Source organism: Pantherophis guttatus, chromosome 3, assembly GCF_059756535.1.
Source record: "Pantherophis guttatus breed Tessera chromosome 3, ASM5975653v1, whole genome shotgun sequence".
Classification (NCBI taxonomy): domain Eukaryota; kingdom Metazoa; phylum Chordata; class Lepidosauria; order Squamata; family Colubridae; genus Pantherophis; species Pantherophis guttatus.
Window position 1 is genome coordinate 108,086,704 of NC_142065.1, and position 21,998 is coordinate 108,108,701.

The 21,998-nt window shown below is 41.8% G+C and overlaps 1 protein-coding gene across 2 annotated transcripts; it reads right to left on the reverse strand.

Moving 5' to 3' along the window:
* Positions 1 to 520: 520 nt before the first annotated feature.
* On the reverse strand, positions 521 to 20,193 carry HSD17B7 (hydroxysteroid 17-beta dehydrogenase 7). 2 transcript variants are annotated; one of them, XM_034409806.3, is made up of 9 exons: positions 19,858 to 20,193; positions 12,896 to 13,099; positions 11,327 to 11,419; positions 9,392 to 9,506; positions 9,047 to 9,241; positions 7,700 to 7,804; positions 6,983 to 7,039; positions 6,364 to 6,462; positions 521 to 2,810 (listed from the first exon to the last, which is right to left on the reverse strand). In XM_034409806.3, exons 1-9 carry the CDS (start codon positions 19,890 to 19,892, stop codon positions 2,712 to 2,714), a joined length of 1,002 nt encoding a protein of 333 aa, XP_034265697.1. In that variant the 5' UTR covers positions 19,893 to 20,193; the 3' UTR covers positions 521 to 2,711. The 2 variants fall into 2 exon arrangements, with proteins under 2 accessions (XP_034265697.1, XP_034265698.1); XM_034409807.3 differs by lacking the exon at positions 19,858 to 20,193 and adding an exon at positions 19,719 to 19,774.
* Between the last annotated feature and the right edge of the window lie 1,805 nt (positions 20,194 to 21,998).

Consider the following 21,998-nt stretch of genomic DNA (forward strand, 5'->3'; position numbering starts at 1 on the left):
TGAAAGAGGTCTGCCAACAAAAAGACAAAGATCTTCATTCCAGCAATTTAGACTCGGTAAATATTCTTAGTTTTTTTCATAGTAGAAATTAAAACAAAAACAAAAACTGAAGCTGCTGTTCCCTTGGACCTTGAGTTATGTGGTGAGAAACCTGGCTCTGCCATTGAGGGCAGATAGAATGACTTGTTGAAAGGAACACTATCTTGTTAGAGAAAAGAACAATTTTTTTTATATATATAATTTTTATTAATATATTCTGTACACTAATACACAAATAAAATATACAATCCTGCCAGCATGGTATAATATGATTACATTGTCCATAAGTATAAAATCATTCCTTTATACATACATATTTGCCACCATATATATATACATCATCATATATCTATTCTATCCCACCTTTTCTGGACCCAATCGTACCATACTTTCCAACTGTTATAAAATTCTGAATCTTTTTTACCATTGATCAATCTAGTTAATTTATCTGATTCTGCACACTCATTAATTTTATATATTATTTTCAAATCTATCGGTAAGTATTGATTTTTCCACTCCTGCGCATACGCTAATCTTGCTGCAGTGATAATGTGAATCAACAAGAATCATATATCTGATTTAACATTCAAAGGTTTTGCCCCCAATAGGAAAATCTCAGGTCTTAATTCCAAATTAATCTGTGTAATTTCCAAAATCCATTGCCGTATTTTTTTCCAATATTTAACCGCCTGCGGGCAGGTCCACCATTGGTGAAAATAGGTTCCATTGCTGTAACCGCACTTCCAACAGCAGGCAGATGTCCCGGGAAACATTTTAGCTAATCTCACCGGGGGGTAGATGCCACTGGTAGACCATTTTATATATGTTTTCTTTATATGAGGAGGCCATGGTTAATTTCATATTTTTCAACCAAATCTGTTCCCATTGCTGGAAGTCAAGGGGATATCCAAAATTTCGCCCCCATGCTATCATACAATCCTTCACTACATCCTGTCCTATCTGCAGAGACAATAAATATGCATAACATTTAGATAATATCCCTTTCCCTCCTTCGAATAAGATCTTATCCAATTCTTGTCTTTTACGGTAGATTCCTTCACTATGTAAATCTTTTTTATACCTGGAGTGCACTTGAGAATAAGACCACCAGTCTATCTTATATCCTTGAAGAGTTAATAATTCTTGTGACTTCGGATTACCCTGAACATCCAAGAAACCTTCATACGTCAAGGTTTTCTCCCCTTTATACAATGTCGGGTAAACCTGAGCTTCCTGCGCCGAAATCCAACATGGAACTTTTGAATATACTCTTCTTCTAACCTTTTCCCAAGTGTACCCAAGCGTCCTACGTAAATAGTGATCATCAAAGTGTCTAGGACGGCCGGATGCTCCCAGCCATAGAAAATAGTGCCAGCCATGTTGAAGACCGGCTCCCTCAAATGTCAAAAGTCGTCTCTTTTGTAGGACCATCCATTCTTTCACCCAAATCAAGTTCGCTGCTTGATTTTAAAGAACAGTTTTAAAGTAAAAGTAATAACATGATCATCTTTAGATACAGAAGTGGTTCAACACCACTGCCTTGATTATAGTCTTTTGAGAAACAGAAAGGATGCCATAGTGTGAGGGTATACATAGTGCGAGGGGAAGAGTTTAAAAAAAGTCAAGATGAGAAGTTCAACTATAGGATCAAAACCCTGCACCATTTTTATGTGTTCCCCATTTAAATGAGGCTTTGATCAAGCATTAATGCCTGCCATCTTGTCCCTTTTGACTTCCCTTACAAATGCCCCTGCTAGAGTGAGTAGTGTCAGCCTCCTTGGGCTATGTCAGTCCAGATTGGTTTGCCAGTCCCGTTCCCCCCCCCCCCCCCGTTTTGGGGTCCCAGGAAGAGATGCTTGGATTTTCTCTCATAAAATCTATTGCCAGGACAGTGTTTGGGGGCCTAACCAAAGTACTTGGAGCCCCAAGGCAGGGTTAATTGAGACCCCAACTAGAGGTGCCATATGTTGAATGAAGAAGCATCACCATTAGGGTGTTGGTCAAAAAAATTCATTATAAAATACCCTTGGGAGGAGAAACAAGGTCAATGAATCAGAATGGTGTCATGCTTCCGAGTAATGATCCTAATCAATTCAGGACTGTAGCTTTTCTCAAATATTTCCTTTATTTGGTATGTATTAGCACTTTTATGTGTGAATCCAACTCTAATATTTCCCACTGTTTGGTATAATTAAAAATAGCTATTCCCCACACCCCCACCCTCCCCATGTCACAGATCACGTTGACCAATCAGGTAAGCAGCAGGCTTCTCAGCTGCTCCCTCCAGTTGTTACGAGCACTCATTGAAATGACCTTGGTTCCCACGAGCCCTATCACCGTTATGCCTGGCACATTAGAAAACATTTCACAGTACATTGGTCCCCCACCCCCAATATGTATGGCAACTAAGAAACGAAGAAAAAGAGAATATGGCTTCAGCTAAAAATGTTTTCAGAGTTGACAAATGGAGTTGGAAAGGACCTTGGAGGTCTTCTAGTCTAACCTCCTGTTCAAGCAGGACACCCTATACCATTTCAGACAAGTGGCTGTCCACACTCTAGTCGTACAATCCTTCCAGCAGTCCACTAGGAAAATCTGGTTTGCAAAGGCAAACAATAATAACAAAGAGTGTTCCAAGTGGAAGAAACATTTTCCTGTGAAGAGCTGTCTTGCTATTTTTTATCTGGGTGATTGTTGTTCACTAAAACTTGCTTTTCTAATTCCAACAGCTTCTTGTATAGTTTCTCTGCTATGTCTTCATTAATATCCATCTGGAAATCAAAGAAACAGATAATAATTAAATATGCATATACATTTAATAAATAAAATTAATAAATGGGGGGGGGGAGACTTAAAGGGTTAGCTCAACTTCTGTCTCTTATGCGAGATCTTTCTCCGCACAAAGTTGCCCAATTAAAAGCCAATGAAGCTGAAAGTATGTGTAATTCAATGTCAGAAAAGCTGAAGGGCAAAAAGATTAAATGAGACCCTGCATGGTACACCTCCCAAAGCGGTGTGATTAGAAAAATCCCAGAAACTAGATTGGAGCGAGGAGAGACAAACTCAAAATGCTAAGTTTGGGTATTTCTAAAGATCCAGTTTGGGATATGCCTAAAGAATCCTGCTTCCACATCTGTCTGCCACATTTGAATAAAGTGGTTATTAGTAAAATCAACTCACATATAATATTTAGAATGACAAAATATGTACAGGTAGTCCTTGAGTTACAATCATAATTGCACATTTAAGTCAGAAGTCAGGAGGACATTAAGTGATTCATGTTAAGTGAATGAGCCTCCACTCCAGCTCTCCTCAATGCATTTGTTAAACAAATGCATGGGTTGTTAAGTGAGCATGGGATGAATCAAGAGTGGAGAAGACGATGGGGGCGGGGGCTAGTGCAGGAACAAGACCACCTGCCTCCGGCCTCCCATTGCCTTCCCCCACTGAGATATCTCATGCCCCGCTTCACTTGGGACTCCTCTGTACCCAGCCCCTACACCCACCACTGATCAATCACTCACTTATCTGTCGAAGATCTCCAGAGCCAAGGATGTCAGAGTAGGAAAGGAGGACAGGCTGTTCCTTACTGGGCCAGATGGCAGAAAAGCAGCTTTTTCTGAGACGCTGCCAAAGCTGTGTTTTCGGCAAAACTCTTTCCTTGCTACATGCTGCCCTTTTCTTCCAGCAAACACATGTGGTCACATGATGCTTCTTTCTCCCAGCGAAACAGCAGGAAATCCCCTTCCCTTGCTATCACTCTTCCTCATACAGCCATATGCAACCTCTTCCCTTGCTATCGCTCTCCCTTTTTCTGCAGGCAAACGTATGTTCTCCCAAGGAATGGATGCATATTCCCTGCTGCATGTGTGCATTTGTAGGAGAAAGAGGCAGGGTGGGTAGAATGCATTTGCAGGGAGGAAAGGGAGAATGATAGCTAGGGAAGAGATTGCATTTGCTGGGAGAAAGAGGCAATATATGGTCATGTGCATTTGCAGGAAGAGAGAGGCAGCATGTAGCAAGGGAATAGTTTTGCTAATAAACACCAGAATCTCAGAAAGACACTGCTTTTCTACTACTTGGCTCCATAATGGAGTGGTTTCTCCCCTTTTCCTACCCCAACATCCTGAGCTCTGGAAAGGTAATTGAGCGATCGATGATGGAGTGGGGAGGTGGGCAGGAGTGTATATAACTTGCAGGCTCAGTGCCTATGGCGAACAGGGGCAGGATGAGGGGAAATAGGTGAGGGGGGATTTGTGTTGCAGCATCTCTGCAGTCAGTCCCGATCCAGTCGTAAGGGCAAACGACCACAGAGGTGCTGCAACATATGTAACTTTGGGACTGGATCATAAGTACTTTTTGAGTATCTGTCGTGACTTTGAACTGTTGCTAAGTGCCCTATCATAACTTGAGGACTATCTGTATGTGCCTAGGTTCTAACACAAGAAAATTAGGGGGATCAAAAATTGGGATAGATGGGGATTGTTGCAATGAGTATAGCTTACACAGAAATATCTCTCTAATTTTTAAAATTCCAGATTCATTAACATTTGCCTATGTGACTTTACAGTGGGGCAAAAACGTATTTAGTCAGCTACCAATTGTGCAAGTTCTCCCACTTAAAAAGATGAGAGAGGCCTGTAATTGACATCATAGGTAGACCTCAACTATGAGAGACAAAATGAGAAAACAAATCCAGACAATCACATTGTCTGATTTGGAAAGAATTTATTTGCAAATTATGGTGGAAAATAAGTATTTGGTCACCTACAAACAAGCAAGATTTCTGGCTCTCACAGACCTGTAACTTCTTTAAGAGGCTCCTCTGTCCTCCACTCATTACCTGTATTAATGGCACCTGTTTGAACTTGTTATCAGTATAAAAGACACCTGTCCACAACCTCAAACAGTCACACTCCAAACTCCACTATGGTGAAGACCAAAGAGCTGTCAAAGGATACCAGAAACAAAATTGTAGACCTGCACCAGGCTGGGAAGACTGAATCTGCAATAGGCAAGCAGCGTGGTGTGAAGAAATCAACTGTGGGAGCAATAATTAGAAAATGGAAGACATACAAGACCACTGATAATCTCCCTCGATCTGAGGCTCCACGCAAGATCTCACCCTGTGGGGTCAAAATGATCACAAGAACGGTGAGCAAAAATCCCAGAACCACATGGGGGGACCTAGTGAATGACCTGCAGAGAACTGGGATCGACGTAACAAAGGCTACCATCAGTAACACACTACGCCGCCAGGGACTCGGATCCTGCAGTGGCAGATGTGTCCCCCTGCTTAAGCCAGTACATGTCCGGGCCCGTCTGAAGTTTGCTAGAGAGCATTTGGATGACCCAGAAGAGGATTGGGAGAATGTCATATGGTCAGATGAAACCAAAGTAGAACTGTTTGGTAGAAACACAACTCATCATGTTTGGAGGAGAGAGAATGCTGAGTTGCATCCAAAGAACACCATACCAACTGTGAAGCATGGGGGTGGCAACATCATGCTTTGGGGCTGTTTCTCTGCAAAGGGACCAGGACGACTGATCCGTGTACAGGAAAGAATGAATGGGGCCATGTATCGTGAGATTTTGAGTGCAAACCTCCTTCCATCAGCAAAGGCATTGAAGATGAAACGTGGCTGGGTCTTTCAGCATGACAATGATCCCAAACACACCGCCCGGGCAACGAAGGAGTGGCTTCGTAAGAAGCATTTCAAGGTCCTGGAGTGGCCTAGCCAGTCTCCAGATCTCAACCCCATAGAAAACCTTTGGAGGGAGTTGAAAGTCCGTGTTGCCCAGCGACAGCCCTAAAACATAATTGCTCTAGAGGAGATCTGCATGGAGGAATGGACCAACATACCAGCAACAGTGTGTGCCAACCTTGTGAAGACTTACAGAAAACGTTTGACCTTTGTCATTGCCAACAAAGGATATATAACAAAGTATTGAGATGAACTTTTGATATTGACCAAATACTTATTTTCCACCATCATTTGCAAATAAATTATTTCCAAATCAGACAATGTGATTGTCTGGATTTGTTTTCTCATTTTGTCTCTCATAGTTGAGGTCTACCTATGATGTCAATTACAGGCCTCTCTCATCTTTTTAAGTGGGAGAACTTGCACAATTGGTGGCTGACTAAATACTTTTTTGCCCCACTGTATAAGATGTACTGGAAAGGACTTTCTGGCAATCCTCAGTGGGAACCTTAATTTACACTGCCTGGTTGTAGAACTGTCCAGAAATGTATTGCGCAGCACCCTACATCCCTACAGAAATAGTGCTTACTGTATCACTTCCTCAAAAGTATTGACTTACCTTGCGGCTCTCACTATAATTCTTCCCCCAAATGGTAGTACAACTGTAATATTTCACCAGGGGATCCAGCAACTCTGGCTTCTGCTTAAACAAGCAAATCTAGAAGAGAACCCAAACATTTCTTATTCCATAGGCTCTCCATTCAAGACACTCCATGACGGTGCTGAGAACATTTAACATCTCAGCAGTGGGAGCCTAGTCACAGATAACAAGGAACAGGGTGATCTATCTAAGGGATGGTAGGAAGAGACAAACACCTAAAGAAGATAATAAGCAGGTGAGTCCAGAGCACAAGCAATACAAATATGTTAAAAGAGATGGAAGCATTGCTCAGATTTCAAGAGAACTTGGCTGATTTCAGAATGCATGGAAACGAAGCCATCTCTCCTGGTCACTGCTGAGTTCTGATTCCAATTTCTAACTCTACAAGATCAGTCTGCAGCCCTCAGCTGTGAGGGAAAGAAATCTTGTACATGTCATACATTGTTTCTATAGACTACTTGCCTATTTTTACTGCCTATTTTTTTTTCATTAAAAGGAATTTAAGTAATAATGACAGGATAAAACCAAATGGATGTGAGGGTGCCCTGAGCCATGGATATATCTAACAGTAGTTTACCTGTGCTTCTGCTCCGTTGTACGGTGTCAGAGTGTATGTAGGGGTCAACAGGCGTAGCTGGTAGAGCAAAAAAAGCAAAAAGTTAGCTTTTTCTTCCCCCATGAAAACTCATTGAACTAAAAAAACTGTTTCAAATGAATCAGTTTTACAATTTCACTGAATATTAGCCATTGTAATATTCCTGTCAGAAAATTCTCAAATAGTATTTGTACTGTGGTACTACAAGATACAATGGATGGGCAACCTTTCTGAGCTAAGAACCTAGTTTGAAACTTAACATCATATAGTGGATGTATTCACAAAATAGCCACTATGGGAACCTTGCCACAATGGACACAGTCATAACAAAACAACCGTTTATTGGAAGGTAAGCCAGAAAGGTAGACGTGTTAATAAATATGATTCTAAGGACAAGTGCCTCCTTTGGCAATATGCCTGCTTCTATTTAATGGCTTTGCAAAGAATTCCTTTATAAATCCAGTGGGCAGAGAATCTGTTGGGCACCGGTGTTTAGGAACACACTGGCACCTGCAGGTATGAAGTGGCTTATCCCTATATAACAAAGTAAGAGATATTTTAGTACAATTTTGTATTTTTCACATTATGCTGAATCCTGAGGTACAAATTCAGTTTTTCCTATGATTCTTTATGAAACTGAATCAATCCTTCTCTCCCTCAAGTTTACATCTGTGGTGCAATACTTCAAAAGGCACTTACCAGCCATAAGAAAGGGAAAAACAGCTTCCAGAAAAGAGGGGACATCATTTCATATGTCATATTGGTCATTACAACACCTGGACACATGACACTTGAAAATAAACCCTAGTTGAGGAAAAAGGAGACAGGGGAGCGATGGGAGGTGGAGAGAAGTTCATCATATAAAATATAATCACACTACACATAGAGTTATGCTCAGCTATGCCTGTTGACTAATACATACCCAAAAAAGGAAATAAATGTTTTTCTAAGCTTCCCTTTCCAAAATGGTCTCTTCTGCGTTTTATGAATATAAACAGCAGAGGACTAAAACGGTGGTATTTGGCCTTGAGGCCAATAGAAAGGGACCTCCACACAGTGAAATTGTTCTCCAGGCTTAGGGATCTTTTGGCAATGAGGTTGGTTGTTGTTGGCCAAATGAGACAATTCTCCCCATGTCCTGGTGGGTCTTTCAAAATTATATAAGACTTTAAAATTTAAGAGACCAGTAATTTAAATATTACAACCTAAACTACATAATGGCACAAGCAGAGAATGAACTGGTTGCAACTTTTATCTTAAAAGCAAACCCCATCTCTAAGATTAAGGTATCTACAGCAACCAGAGATTACATGACGAGGTTCAAAGTAGTCAGGAGAATGTTTGTTGTTTTTCTACATGGTAGCCTGGCTTTATCTTGCCAATTGCCTCCCAAATCTTGAATCTCAGCTCTTTCGTTTGTCTTCTCTCTAAAGCAGGCGCCTGGCCCATATAGGGAAAAATGGCAGTTAGAAGGACAAAAGAAGGACAAAAGAAAAGACAGGATGGGAGAGGTTATGGCTATGTTCTACTTTGATATAGTGACAATGTAATATGTACCGCTAAGTAAATTATTTCTTGAATAATCAGACAGAGTCAGAACAATGGCAAATTCTAAATCTGCATCAATATGTATCTAAAAAGTAAAAATGTATCTTTATCTGAAATATGCTCATTTGATAATTTGTTTACAATAACTTATTTCAGGGGTGTCAAACTCGCGGCTCGCAGGCCAGATGCATCACGTGCTGGCCCGGGCCCCGCCCGGTTTAATGAAGGGGAAAAAGTCCCAATACGTGACGTGACACTGCCGTGAGGAAGCAAGTTTAACTCCCCCTGCCTTACTTGATTCCATTACTTGCTATGAAGGTCAATGTTGTAAGATATTGAAATCTATAAAGCTGCCCTTTCTCTGTCTCTGAAGCTTTAGAAATCTCAGTTATGCATTATTTACAATCTTTGAAGCTTATCTTTCCAGCCACATGGACAGCATACTTGTTCTTTTATGTTTCTGCTGCAGTCCCCTGAAAATCAAGAGCTGAGCCCCACCTGCTTGTTGAAATGGTTGTTTAAAGCCACACTTGTAAGATCAGTGCAGTATTTAGAGGAACTGTAGGACTCTTTGCCCTGCTTGTGTTGGATGTCATCAAGGCTAAAGTTAGACTTATTGGCGCTGACTGAAGAAGTCCAGATGAGCTGGGAAGGATTTTCAAGGCAGCAGAGCAGAGGCTCCAGCTGCCGGATCTGAAAGTAAACAAACCAAGGTTTTCTAAGATTTCAAGCCTATAGAACTGGGAAACATAGCAGCTTTACAATATCAATGCTATGAAGACATGCCTATTTTCAGAAATTGAAACTACAAGGCATACATGCATTTACTCAAAACTTCCCTACCAATAGAAAATGTCCAAAGAAGTTGGTTGCAAAGACTTCCTGCAGGCCATCTGGATTGACCCTGTCCTGCTGGGTCATCAGCCCCTCTGCTGTGGTGAGCATTCGAAATACTCTGCTGAAAAGAAGATAAAACATTACATTTAATTTTACCAAGGAAAGGACTGGAAACATCATTTCCTTGCCATTAAGCATTTGTATAGAGGTCCAATTTTTCTTTTTGTTATTGTGAGAATTGGCAGAATCCTTAACTTGAAATCAAGTTTCATTTTAAATTTGACCATCAACAATCTCTGGTAAAGTTTCAGATGTTCTCTAAGACCTCAGTGAAAATAACAAAAAGTGAGCCATGAGTTCTAGTATTTTTCTGTAGCATACAATTGGCTAGTGTCCTCTATTGAAATTGTTATTGAAAAGCAGCACTTTATTATGTTCTGTTTGGCAGTATAAATGGTTGATCCTGATCACTTTCTCTTAAACCTATGTAAAAAAGCAGTGCCTCTATATATTTTTCAACTTTAATGTGATCCAAGCCTCCTAGTTCTTTTTCCTGAAGCACGGCTAATTTGGTTGAAAATATTTGGCACTGGCACATAGATGCAGTGTTTATTTTCTTTCTGAAGCCTCCTTGTTGAAAAACTAGTTTGGACTAAACGTGACAAACTTCAGCCAGATTTATCCCACAACAATAGTCACCCTGACAAATGAAATTAGAAGGAACCACAGGGTGTGTGTTGTGAAGAACAAAACAGATAGTAGTCTTGGGCTTTTTTAAAGTCAAGGCTTTTAAATTTATGCCACCAGCATAAAAGCAAATTTTATGTCTAAGCTGTGAAACGTAGAAAGTTATTTTAAAACTTGGAAAGAGATTCTAATTCATGGATGTCCCAAGTTGGATATATATCTTCTCTTAGCAATATTGCACATAAGAAAGGACAAAAAAAAGGCATGTCTATGGACAGGAGTTGAATTCTGCTCTCTACAAAGTAGAAAGGGTCACACCTCATGGATCTGGCTCCAAAAAGGCAAATTCGTAACTATTGTGTGGCTGTAATGTTTTTAACACAGGAAAAAGTCTGCATGGGTGAAGGGTAAGGCCAGGCTCCAACATTGGTTAACTTATCTATTTGTTACCCTTTACTGGAATATCCATTGTATCCATTCCTTGCGATGGGTTGGACACAACTTCGTGACTAACAACAGCAGCAACACTTTTATGAGAGCTGCATTGCTTACTTTACTTTACTAGTCACTGCTCTAGGGGGTGGTACTCACCTCCATTTTAAGGGGCATTGAGCCAGTGCTTTTTGCAGTCATGTAGCCAGCTTGATGTCAGAGAGTGCTGTTACTTTCCGACCAAAGTGATACCTATTTATCTGTTAGGTTGGCAGGAGCTAGGGCAAAGATATGAGGTCGCCCCACTGTGCGATGCTTGGGTCTCAAACCTGGGCCGTCAGCTTTCCAGCCAAGCCCAGCATCTTCATTGCTGAGCCACTGGACTGCCATGGAGGTGACTAGAAGATGGGCTTTCTCCACAATGCCCCCTGCTCTATGGAACATTCTCCCTTCAGAGATTAGAATGGCCCCAACTCTGTTAGCCTTTCATAAGGCTCTAAAAACCTGCCTATGTTCCTAAGCTTAGGATACTGAATGTGTCAAGGGTCCCTGGCTGTATTGCTGATTGGCCAAGTATCTCGGCTGTTATGTATATTTATTTTAGATGTTTTTATTTTTTTTTATTATTTAAAAATGTTTTAATGTCTTAATTGTAATGAATTTTTTTAATTGTAAACTGAGATGGGTGGCTATAGAAAAGGAAGAAAGAAAGGAAGGAAGGAAAATTTCTGACACTCACTGTCCATTTCCCACAAGGAAACGTAATGGGAAGTTTGAAGCCACTCCCACTGATATTTTTTAAATCCAGTTTATATAACATACCTGGAGAAGAGGCCACGTAAAAATGCCCAGAAACTGACACGCGGATTGACCATGATCCCAGCATTCAAGAAGAGATAATCCAATCTATGAAATCTATACAATGAAGGTAATACCTGGTTATTGCAAGAAGAAATAGACAGAAAATGCCTTGCCAAAAGCAAAAACCCTCTTAGTAGGGTAATTTAACTTGAAAGGCTTAAATGAATAACTAATCTAGAAATGTAATATGTCAATATGTAATAACCATTGGTGGAATTCAGCCAGTTCGCACCACTTCGGAAGAACTGGTTGTTAACTTTCTGAGCAGTTTGGTGAACTGGTTGTTGGAAGAAATCATTAGGACAGAGAAAATGGTTGTTTTCTGGTTCAAATCAAATTATTTGAATCCCACCACTGGTAATAACTAATAACACTCTATCTTCCTCCATGAGAAGATGGGCTAAATGTTCATGTTTATGCTTAACTGAATTGTTTCATGGAGAAACCAGAAAGCTGATTTTACAATGACCTCTCACTGAGCAGGAAGACAAAGAAAATCTTGCCTTGTATTCACATTTAGGAAGATTAGTTCTCTTAACAGAATATTTAAACATTTATGCCTGAAGAGGAAGAGTCCAGGAAACGTTTTACTACTTGATTCTGCTAACTGTACAAGGACGCATTTAGCCATTAAGCAGTGGGACTATGATTCTTACAAAACCTTACCATTAGATGTTCTTATTGGCACTGGTGAGTATGAACTTCAACATTTATGAAGGATACCCAAATGATCTATTTACTCACATACTACATAAGCACAATGATTTTTGTTATTGGTCCAATACGATTAAGAAAAGCTTGGATTAAGAACTCTGCAGTTATCTTATGGCCCCAATTTTTGCATATTCCATAATTCATACTGCATAAGAAAAGCATCTTAGGTCAGTGTAGAGAGGAAAAATCAACACCAGTCATTTTACATTAGAACAAACTACTGCTAAAGCCTAGACCAGGGGCCTCCAACCTTGGCAATTTACCAGGTTAAGCAGCAAAGTTTAGTCAAAGCAAAGCTGGCTGAGGAATTCTGGCAGTTGAAGTCCACAAGTCTTAAAGTTGCCAAGGTTGGAGACCCCTGGCCTAGACTGTAAAAGTAAAATTAGAAGTAGTTGCCACTGCAGGGACCAGCAAAAAGCATGCTTTGTAGCTATGCCCTTCCTTCACAATGCTTTTCTCCCATCTTTCTATTGCTTCTTTGCTAGACAAAGGTTCTCAGTTGTTTGCAGAAGAAATAGTGCAAGGACTCCATTGCCTCCTTTCCCTGTTGTTCTGTGGCTGGTCCTCTGGCTTATTTCTACTATCAAATGTTTCGGTCTGCTTTGAAAAAAAAAAGATTAGTAGTATCCTTAACATAGCTACTTTTTGAAAAATTATTCAAGATTAATTTATTGTAGAAATATGCAATATGGGTATGACTTAGAAATCCATCCTGGAGAACTGATTGAACAGGGCTTCCTGAGCTACATATAGCAACAATTCTTCCCAATAGACTGCTTCTAGCTACTCATCCATTTGCCCTTCTCCTCCCCATACCTCATCTTTATTTCTTGAGCTGCATGTAGGACAGAGTCCAGCCTGCCAACATCTATTTTAACAATGCTGATGTTTGCACGGGGGAAGGAAGATAATAAGTTGTCACGGGTGGCATTGGCTTTGTCCATGTTTCTGCAGGCTAAACAAATATGGATGTTTTCATCTTCTTGGAGCAGACGTTCACACAGCGCAGAACCAATCCCACTGCAAGAGTAACAACATACAGTTAAGGCCTGTCATCACTATCCATGCTCTATGAAGTTCATTGTGCAATAGTTGAGAAAATATATTCCCTAGTATCTTTCTGTAAATGTATCCATTCCATAAATACCAAAGTGATTTTCCTATAGATAGAATAGAATAGAATAGAATAGAATAGAATAGAATAGAATAGAATAGAATAGAATAGAATAGAACAGAACAGAACAGAATAACAGAGTTGGAAGGGACCTTGGAGGTCTTCTAGTCCAACCCCCTGCCCAGGCAGGAAACCCTACACCACTTCAGACAAATGGTTACCAACATCTTCTTAAAAATTTCCAGTGTAGGAGCATTCACAACTTCTGCAGGCAAGTTTTTCCACTTATTAATTGTTCTAACTGTCAGGAAATTTCTCCTTAGTTCTAGGTTGCTTCTCTCCTTGATTTGTTTCCACTATTGCTTCTTGTTCTACCCTCAGATGCTTTGGAGAATAGTTTGACTCCCTCTTCTTTGTGGCAACCCCTGAGATATTGGAATACTGCTATCATGTCTCCCCTACTCCTTCTTTTCATTAAACTAGACATACCCAGTTCCTGCAACTGTTCTTCATATGTTTTATCCTTGAGTCCCCTAATCATCTTTGTTGCTCTTCTCTGCACTCTTTCTAGAGTCTCAACATCTTTTTTTACATTGTGGTGACCAAAACTGAATGCAATATTCCAAGTGTGGCCTTACCAAAGCATTATAAAGTGGTATTAACACGTCACGTGATTTTGATTCTATCCCTCTGTTTATGCAGCCCAGAACTGTGTTGGCTTTTTTGGCAGCTGCTGCACACTGTTGGCTCATATCTAAATGGTTGTCCACTAGGACTCCAAGGTCCCTCTCACAGTTATTATTATTGAGCAAGGTACCACATATACGATACCTGTGCATTTTGTTTTTCTTCCCTAAATGTAGAACCTTACTTTTTTCACTGTTGAATTTCATTTTGTTAGATAGCACCCAATGTTCAAGTCTGTCAAGATCCTTCTGTATCTTGAGCCTATCTTCTGGCTATTCCTGCCAGCTTGGTGTCATCTGCAAATTTGATGAGTTCCCCATCTATCCCCTCATCCAAGTCATTGATGAAGGTATTGAACAGTACTGGGCCTAAAACAGAGCCTTGGGGTACTCCACAACATACTTCCTCCATGTAGATGCAGTTCCATTGAGGACTACACGTTGAGTGCAGTTGGTCAGCCAGTTACGAATCCATCTGGTGGTGATGCTGTCTAACTCACATTTTTCTACTTTATCTGGTAGTAGGTTATGGTCTACTTTATCAAATGCTTTACTGAAGTCCAAGTAAATTATACTGACAGCTTTCCTCTGGTCTACTAATTTTGTCACTTTGTCAAAGAATGCAATAAGATTAGTTTGGCATGATCTATTTTTGACAAACCCATGTTAGCTTTTGGTTATTACTTTGTTTGCTTCTAGGTGTTCGGTGATTTGTTCCTTGATTATCTTTTCCAGAATCTTCCCTGGTATTGAGGTCAGGCTGATAGGTCTGTATTTTCCTGGATCTGTTTTTTTCTTTTTTTCTTTTTTGAAGTTGGGAACTACATCAGCTCTTTTCTTGTCCTCTGGCAGTTCCCCTGTGCTCCAGGGATCTTTGAAAGATATAGTTCAGTGGTTCTGAAATCTCGTCTGCCAGTTCCTTCAGAACCTTGGAGTCTAATCCATCTGGTCCTGGTGATTTGAACTCGTCTAGGGTAGACAGGTGTTCACTTACCATTTTCTTCCCTATTTTAACTTGTGTTAAAAGAGATTTTATAAATTAATTGATCTGAGATACACTAGAGTAAGAACAGTGATCCAGCAGACCCTGTCTTCATTGGTGGACAGACAGTGGCTTTGCTTTGTCTTCAATGACTTCATTTAGCATGCTGAAGAGATTTTGGAAAGGGATCCAACTTAAAGTGCATCACTGTTCTCCTATCCTGTGACAAATAATCTCATTACCATTAATTGTGTAGCTATGATGAATGTGAATGTTGGGAAGGTAGGACATCATTATAATGAAGAAAAAACTTATTTATAAGGGATAACTTGATTCTTTGAGTACAGATCCAACTGACATGCACAAAAGATTTATCTGCCATTATATATTTGAATATATTATATATTTGATAGAAGGCTATTGGTTCATTATCCAAATAACTGGTGGTGGATCCAGGAAAGCTCCCTGGTTTACCAAGGAGCTCAGGGAGATGAAGCGCCAGAAGAGACGTCTAGAGCGATGCTGGAGGACCAGTAACTCTGAATCTGACCGAACACTCTTAAGAGCCTATATTAAGACTTATTTAGTGGCGATACGGGCGGCAAAATGTTAACATTTTTCCGCACTTATTGCATCCGCTGATTTGCGCCCAGCCGCCCTATTTAGGGTGACATGCTCCCTCCTTGATGTAGGGGGAGTGGAGGAGCCCTTCCAGGGTAGAGCTGAGGAGTTTGTGCCGTTTCTGTTGGATAAAGTCGCTCAGATTCGGATGGACCTGGACTCTGATTGGGCAATTCCGACCGAGATGATGGGGGCAGGTCTTAATCCTATTGTGTGGGATGAGTTTGAGCCTGTGACTCCTGAGGAAGTGGACAAGGCTGCAGGGGCGATGAGTTCCTCCACTTGTTTGTTGGACCCGTGCCCCTCCTGGCTGGTCTCGGCCAGCAGGGAGGTGACACAAGGCTGGCTCCAGGTTTTAGTTAATGCGTCCTTGAGGGAGGGGTCCTTCCCGCAACCATTGAAGGAAGTGGTCGTAAGGCCCCTCCTCAAGAAGCCTTCCCTTAATTAAAGAACTTTAACTTAAAGAATTAAAGAACTTTCATCCAGTCTCCAACCTATCCTTTGTGGGAAAGGTTGTAGAGAAAGTGGTGGCACTTCAGCTCCTGCAGTCATTGGATGAAACGGATTATCTGGACCCTTTTCAGTCTGGCTTCAGGCCTGGCTACAGCACGGAAACTGCTTTGGTCACACTGATGGATGATCTCTGGTGAGCCCGAGATGGGGGTCATTCCTCCATCTTGGTGCTACTTGACCTCTCAGCGGCTTTCGATACCATTGACCATGGTATCCTTCTGGGACGACTAAGGGAGTTGGGAGTGGGAAGCACTGTGTTACGGTGGTTCTCCTCCTATCTCTCTGGTCAGTCAGTCGGTGTTGGTAGGAGAACAGAGGTCGACCCCTAGGCCACTCGTTTGCGGGGTGCCTCAGGGCTCGGTCCTCTCTCCCCTCCTATTTAACATCTACATGAAGCCACTGGGTGAGATCATCCAACGATACGGGGTGAGATATCAGCAGTACGCTGATGATACCCAGCTATATATCTCTACCCTGCATCAATTCAGTGATGCAGTGGATGTGATCTGTCGGTGCCTGGAGGCTGTGAGGGTCTGGATGGGAGTCAACAGGCTCAGACTTAACCCAGACAAGACCGAGTGGCTGTGGGTATTGCCTCCTAAAGACTATATTGATTGTCCATTCTTGGTTCGGGGGGGGGGAAGAAATTGTCCCCCTCAGAACGGGCTCACAATTTGGGTGTCCTCCTAGACCAGTGATGGCTAACCTTTTTGCCATTGCGTGCCAGGAGAGGGGTGGGTGGGGGAGGGGCGCGCGCGCACGTGCCCATGCGCATGTGTGTGCAACCCCCTCCCCCCTCCCGGCACATGATGGCCTGGTAGGCCCGTTTTTCTCTCTTACCTGGTTCCAAATCCTCTCTGTGTATCTGGGAACGGCAAAAACAGCCTTTCCCACTCCCTTGGAGGCCCTACGGAGGCTGAAAGGGCCCATTTCCCAACTCCCGGTGGGACAGGAAGTGACATTTTTTGCTGTCTCCAGCCTCCAGAATATCTCTAGGAGTCTCTAGGAGCCTCTCTAGGAGTCTCTAGGAGCCTCTCTAGGAGTCTCTGGAGGCTGGGGACAGGAAAAAACGTCACTTCCTGTCCCACCGGGAGTGGGGAAATGGGCCCTTTCAGCCTCCGTAGGGCCTCCAAGGGAGTGGGAAAGGCTGTTTTCGCCGTTCCCAGATACACAGAGAGAATCTGGAGCCAGGTAAGAAAGAAAAACGGGCCTTCCCCACCCCCCCAGGCCCTCCAGAGGCAGGAAACAGCCTGTTTCCCTACTTCTGGTGGGCCCAGAAGGCCCGAAAATCAGCTGGCCGGCACGCGCTCCAGAGCTGAGCTGGCGTGCCCACTAATATGGCTCCGCATGCCACCTGTGGCACGCGTGCCATAGGTTCGCCATCACGGTCCTAGACTCACAGCTAAGATTAGAGCAACATCTGACAGCTGTGGCTAGGGGAACCTTTGCACAAGTTCGCCTGGTGCACCAATTGCGACCCTACTTGGATCGGGAGGCTCTCCTCAGTCACTCATGCCCTTGTCACCTCACGGTTAGATTATTGCAACATGCTCTACATGGGGCTACCCTTGAAAAGTGTTCGGAGACTACAGTTGGTCCAGAATGCAGCTGCACGAGCTATCGTGGATGCACCTAGATACACTCACATTACACCAATTCTCCGCGAGCTGCACTGGCTCCCTATTGATCTCCGGGCACAATTCAAGATATTGGTTATTACCTTTAAAGCCCTACATGGCTAAGGGCCAGGTTATCTTCGAGACCGCCTTCTACTACATAGCTCCCAGTGACCTGTAAGATCCCACAGAGTTGGTCTCCTCCGGGTCCTGTCAGGTAAACAATGCCGGCTGGTGGGCCCGCGGGGGAGGGCCTTCTCTGTGGCTGCCCCAGCTCTCTGGAACCAGTTACCTCCTGAGGTCCGGACCACCCCCACCCTATTAGCCTTCCGAAAAGCAGTGAAGACCTGGCTTTTCCGGCAGGCCTGGGGCCGTTGATCTCGCTGTTGCGATCTGGTGAGATCCGGCCATGAATGGTGTGAATGGGTTTTAATATTTTAATTTTAAAATGTTTTTATAATGGTTTTTTTAAAAAAATGCATTGTAAGCCGCCCTGAGTCTCCGGAGAAAGGCGGCATATAAATTGAATTAATAATAATAATAATAACTGGATATCATTAAAAATATAGATAGGTGCAATAGCGTGAAAAGCATATAGATAGTTGTTAGAACTAGAAAGGAATAATTAGTTATGGGGCATATTAGCACCAATAGTTCCAGAAGAGTTTTTTCCAAAAGGCAACTGGTCTTTCTTGGCTTTTTCTTCAAAAATGTTTCCCTTCTTATTCAACAAGCTTCTTCAGTTTTAATTTTAGAAGTGAACCTAGTAACCTGGATGATTGAGGATCTAAACAGACAATTAGCACCAGTAATATTTGAGAAATATAGCTGTCATTCCAGAAGCAAAAAAAAAGTTTGGTAAGGAGGATGCTAAAATCCAAATAGTCCAAGATAAGCCACCTGCCACTTGTTTCACATATACAGTCAATGAAATTTCTTTGCCATGGAGACTACAATGGAAAAAAAGAATCACCAATCCATATCAGTCTGACATAGATGAGGAGGTTTATGGTGGTTCTGGAAAAGGGGAGTCTGGAATGAGAGTATACAGAGTACAGTCAGATCTGCTTTCTTGCTACCCACAGGTCTTGCTCCTTAGTTCAATACACTGTAGGCAATATGGCTTCAAAACATGGGGCAGAACTGCCTTATTGGTTATGAAATCTTCTAACAAGGCATCTTCACTCTGTGGACTCATCCCTTCACTCAGAAAATTTTTCCTTCTCCAAAGTAGCCTGCATTTATAGAATAACTTGCGACCATTCTGCCTTGCCTGATTTCACAACTAAAATTGCAAAGACTCCAAAATATTACCCTCTAAAGCAGGGACAGATTTCTTTTACAGATGATGTACCGTATCCTCTTATTCCCCACGGAAGAGACCTCAGTGAGACTTTTAAGTGCATCCTGGGAAAGAGAACCCTTCCTCTGAACTAGTTTAACTAGTTGTCTAGACTCTAGGTGGTGTCAAATACAATTGAGTTATGCACTTGGAAAAAAGTATTTCATTTTATTGGCCTTAAATCTTTTGCTAGTCTACTTAATTTAGCGACTCCAAGTTACAGTATTAAGGGAAGTTTCTTCTTTTTACCCAGTTGAAAAAAAAAACCTTTATCATGTAGAAAAAACACCCAGATACTTTAATGTTTCTTCACAAAATTGCCAACTATCGGATCCCTTCTTTTAAGATCCAGTTATTTATCAAGTGTCTAGCCCTTTCACTTGTGGAAAGGCAAGGAACTTGAATATCCTGTTCTAGCTGTCAGTCAGTATAAAGTCAAGCTACTTTGCCTTTAATCCTGCGTTTTGTTAGGGATGCAAAGACATTAGGCAAGAACGAAAGTCAAGTCTTAAGTAAAAATAGCAAGGCATCCTTTAATTTATTATACTAATATATACAATTTAATTCTGCTTCACCGCATTTATCCCTGTCCTACAGAGCCCATTCACTTTATTGAGCTTTCAAGAGGATGATGACCACAAAGCAGCTTGTTCTTAAAAGTCAGTCAATAAAAATTAAAATATCAAAAGAATATAACAAATGTAGCCTGGGCACAATTCAACAGAGTAAAATATTTTCAAGTTCCCACCGATCCTACGCTTTTACCCGCATCATGCCATCGGATCTAAAGCATGCTGCTCCTTCCGGACCGTCTTCTATGGGACCGGCACATCCTTTCAAATTAACTGCATAAACAGATTTCATCCCTCCTGTTCTAGGCTTTATCTCAGCGATGCGCTCTCACCTGGTGGCGCCGGTGACTATAGCTACCCTTTGCATAGCTGTAAGGATCAGACGGCAACGGGTCGATCGAAAATGAACGGGAGACGCCGGGACTGGTGATTTATATCAGGGTGCGCGCCGCCTCTGAGAATCTGCGAGGCTTCCTTCTGGGCGGTCCCAACAAGCAAGGCCCCGCCCCTCATCAACTCCTCTCTGGCCCAGCTTGGCGGCCGCCTCCCAGGCCCCAGTCCGGAGGACGGTCTGAAGCAAATGGGGCGGTGGCGTGACAGTAGCCCGACGATGGAAAGGCGGGACCTGGGGAAACTCAGCCACTTAACTTAGTCACAGGCATTGGGACGGCGAAAGAACGCTCCCGGCGTTCTGAGCTTGTCATTGGTTGGAGACAATGAAAAGGAATATGTAAATAGCTATGGCTCTGCTCTAAAAGGCGCGAAAGGCAGCTAAGGTAAATTACGAATGAAGCTGATGCGTAGCAGCTAATTAATGAGCAGAATAAGTCAAAACCTATCTGCTTGTTCCTAGACTTCGGCTTACCCAGATCCATTGAAAGAGATGATGAGATCTTAACAACCAATTTAGAAGGCTTCAAATACAGACCTATAATATATCTACTGAGAAATTAATACCATTTAATTTAATGAAATTCACGGAATTGAACATAGGATGATAGCTTTAAAAGCGGCTGAAGGAAATCATGGATCGAGGCAGACCATCCAGTTAAAGATAGCCTCCCAGTTTGGAAGGATCGTATCGCCAAATACCACTTACAAGATGCGCAAATAAAGGTAGAAGCTTTTCACATCAACTATAAAGCTAATTGCAAAGATTGTTAAACATTTTAGATTGCTCAGTTGCCAAATTCTCTGTGCAGTTTACAATAAAACACAATAAAAGATCACTTTGAATTCAAACATATAAAGTCAAATACAGTGCAAAATGAAAACACCATGCAACCAGTCAGCAGCAAGGGGGGCTTTCAGCATATATTATGAGGGATATGTTCTACTGTCCACTGTAGCCACTTGCCACCCTGAATTATTGGGGAGTGGAGTTGAAATTGACCAAAGTTCTACTGATTTCCTTTTCTTAATCCAAGTGATGGGAGGACCAATAAAGGTTTGTTCACAAAAGAGCCAAAATGGCAGGCTGGTCACCAGAGGACAAGCACAGTATTAAGTGGGAGGGAATTCTCTGAGCATACTAAGTAAACAACCTGAAGCTTAGGGTTGCCAGGTGTCCACTATTTGAGCGGACAGTCCGCTTTTTTCACATTATGTTCACTTTTTTTTCACAAAATAGTGGACATTTTTTTAATTCAAAAGCTTTATGATGAAATGGTACGTAAGTTTTGCGAGTCAGAATTCCATGAAGTTTTGCGCCATGTTCCAACACGTTGGTTAAGTTTGTTTAAAGCGGTCGAAAGACTTCTTTTAAACTGGATACCTCTAAAATCGTATTTTATTTCTCTTGGATCTGATGAGTGCCATAAGGTTATCTGGAACCTTATTTCAGATCAGGAAAATGAACTCGCAAAGGACAATGAACCAACAATTTCAGAATTGTATTTATATTTCATGCACTCCTTTGTGTCAATAATTCAAGACACCCTACTGAAGCTGGAAAGCAAGAAAATTCTTGCATGTGATCTTCACATTATCATGTGTAAGCTGCGTGATTCTTTGCAAAAAAAACACGATGAGCAGTTTTTTGGAATGAAAGTTTTATTTGCCTTACGTAAAAAACATTTGCCTGAGAATGCCGTGCAAAAGTTCAAGAAAGAAGCCATCAACGTGTATCAAAGAGCCATTGCGTACCTAGAAAAGTGGTATAATTTCACCGATTCAGTATATGAGACGCTAAATTGTTTCAATCTAATTGATCGCAATAATCCTCCAGCTTTAGAAGAAATGACAAACATCTGGTTATTATCACCATGGCGAGAAGAACTTCCACGCAACACTCTCTTCGATGAAATTTCTGCCTTAGAAGAAGTTTATGTTCATCTGCAGGGCGATTCATCCCTTGATAAGTGGACGTACTTTTTCAAGAAAGAGCCAGCTCCGAGTTTACTGAAACTGTTCCAGTATTGTGCATCAATTCCGGTATCAAATGCAAACGCTGAACGAATTTTCAGCGTCATGG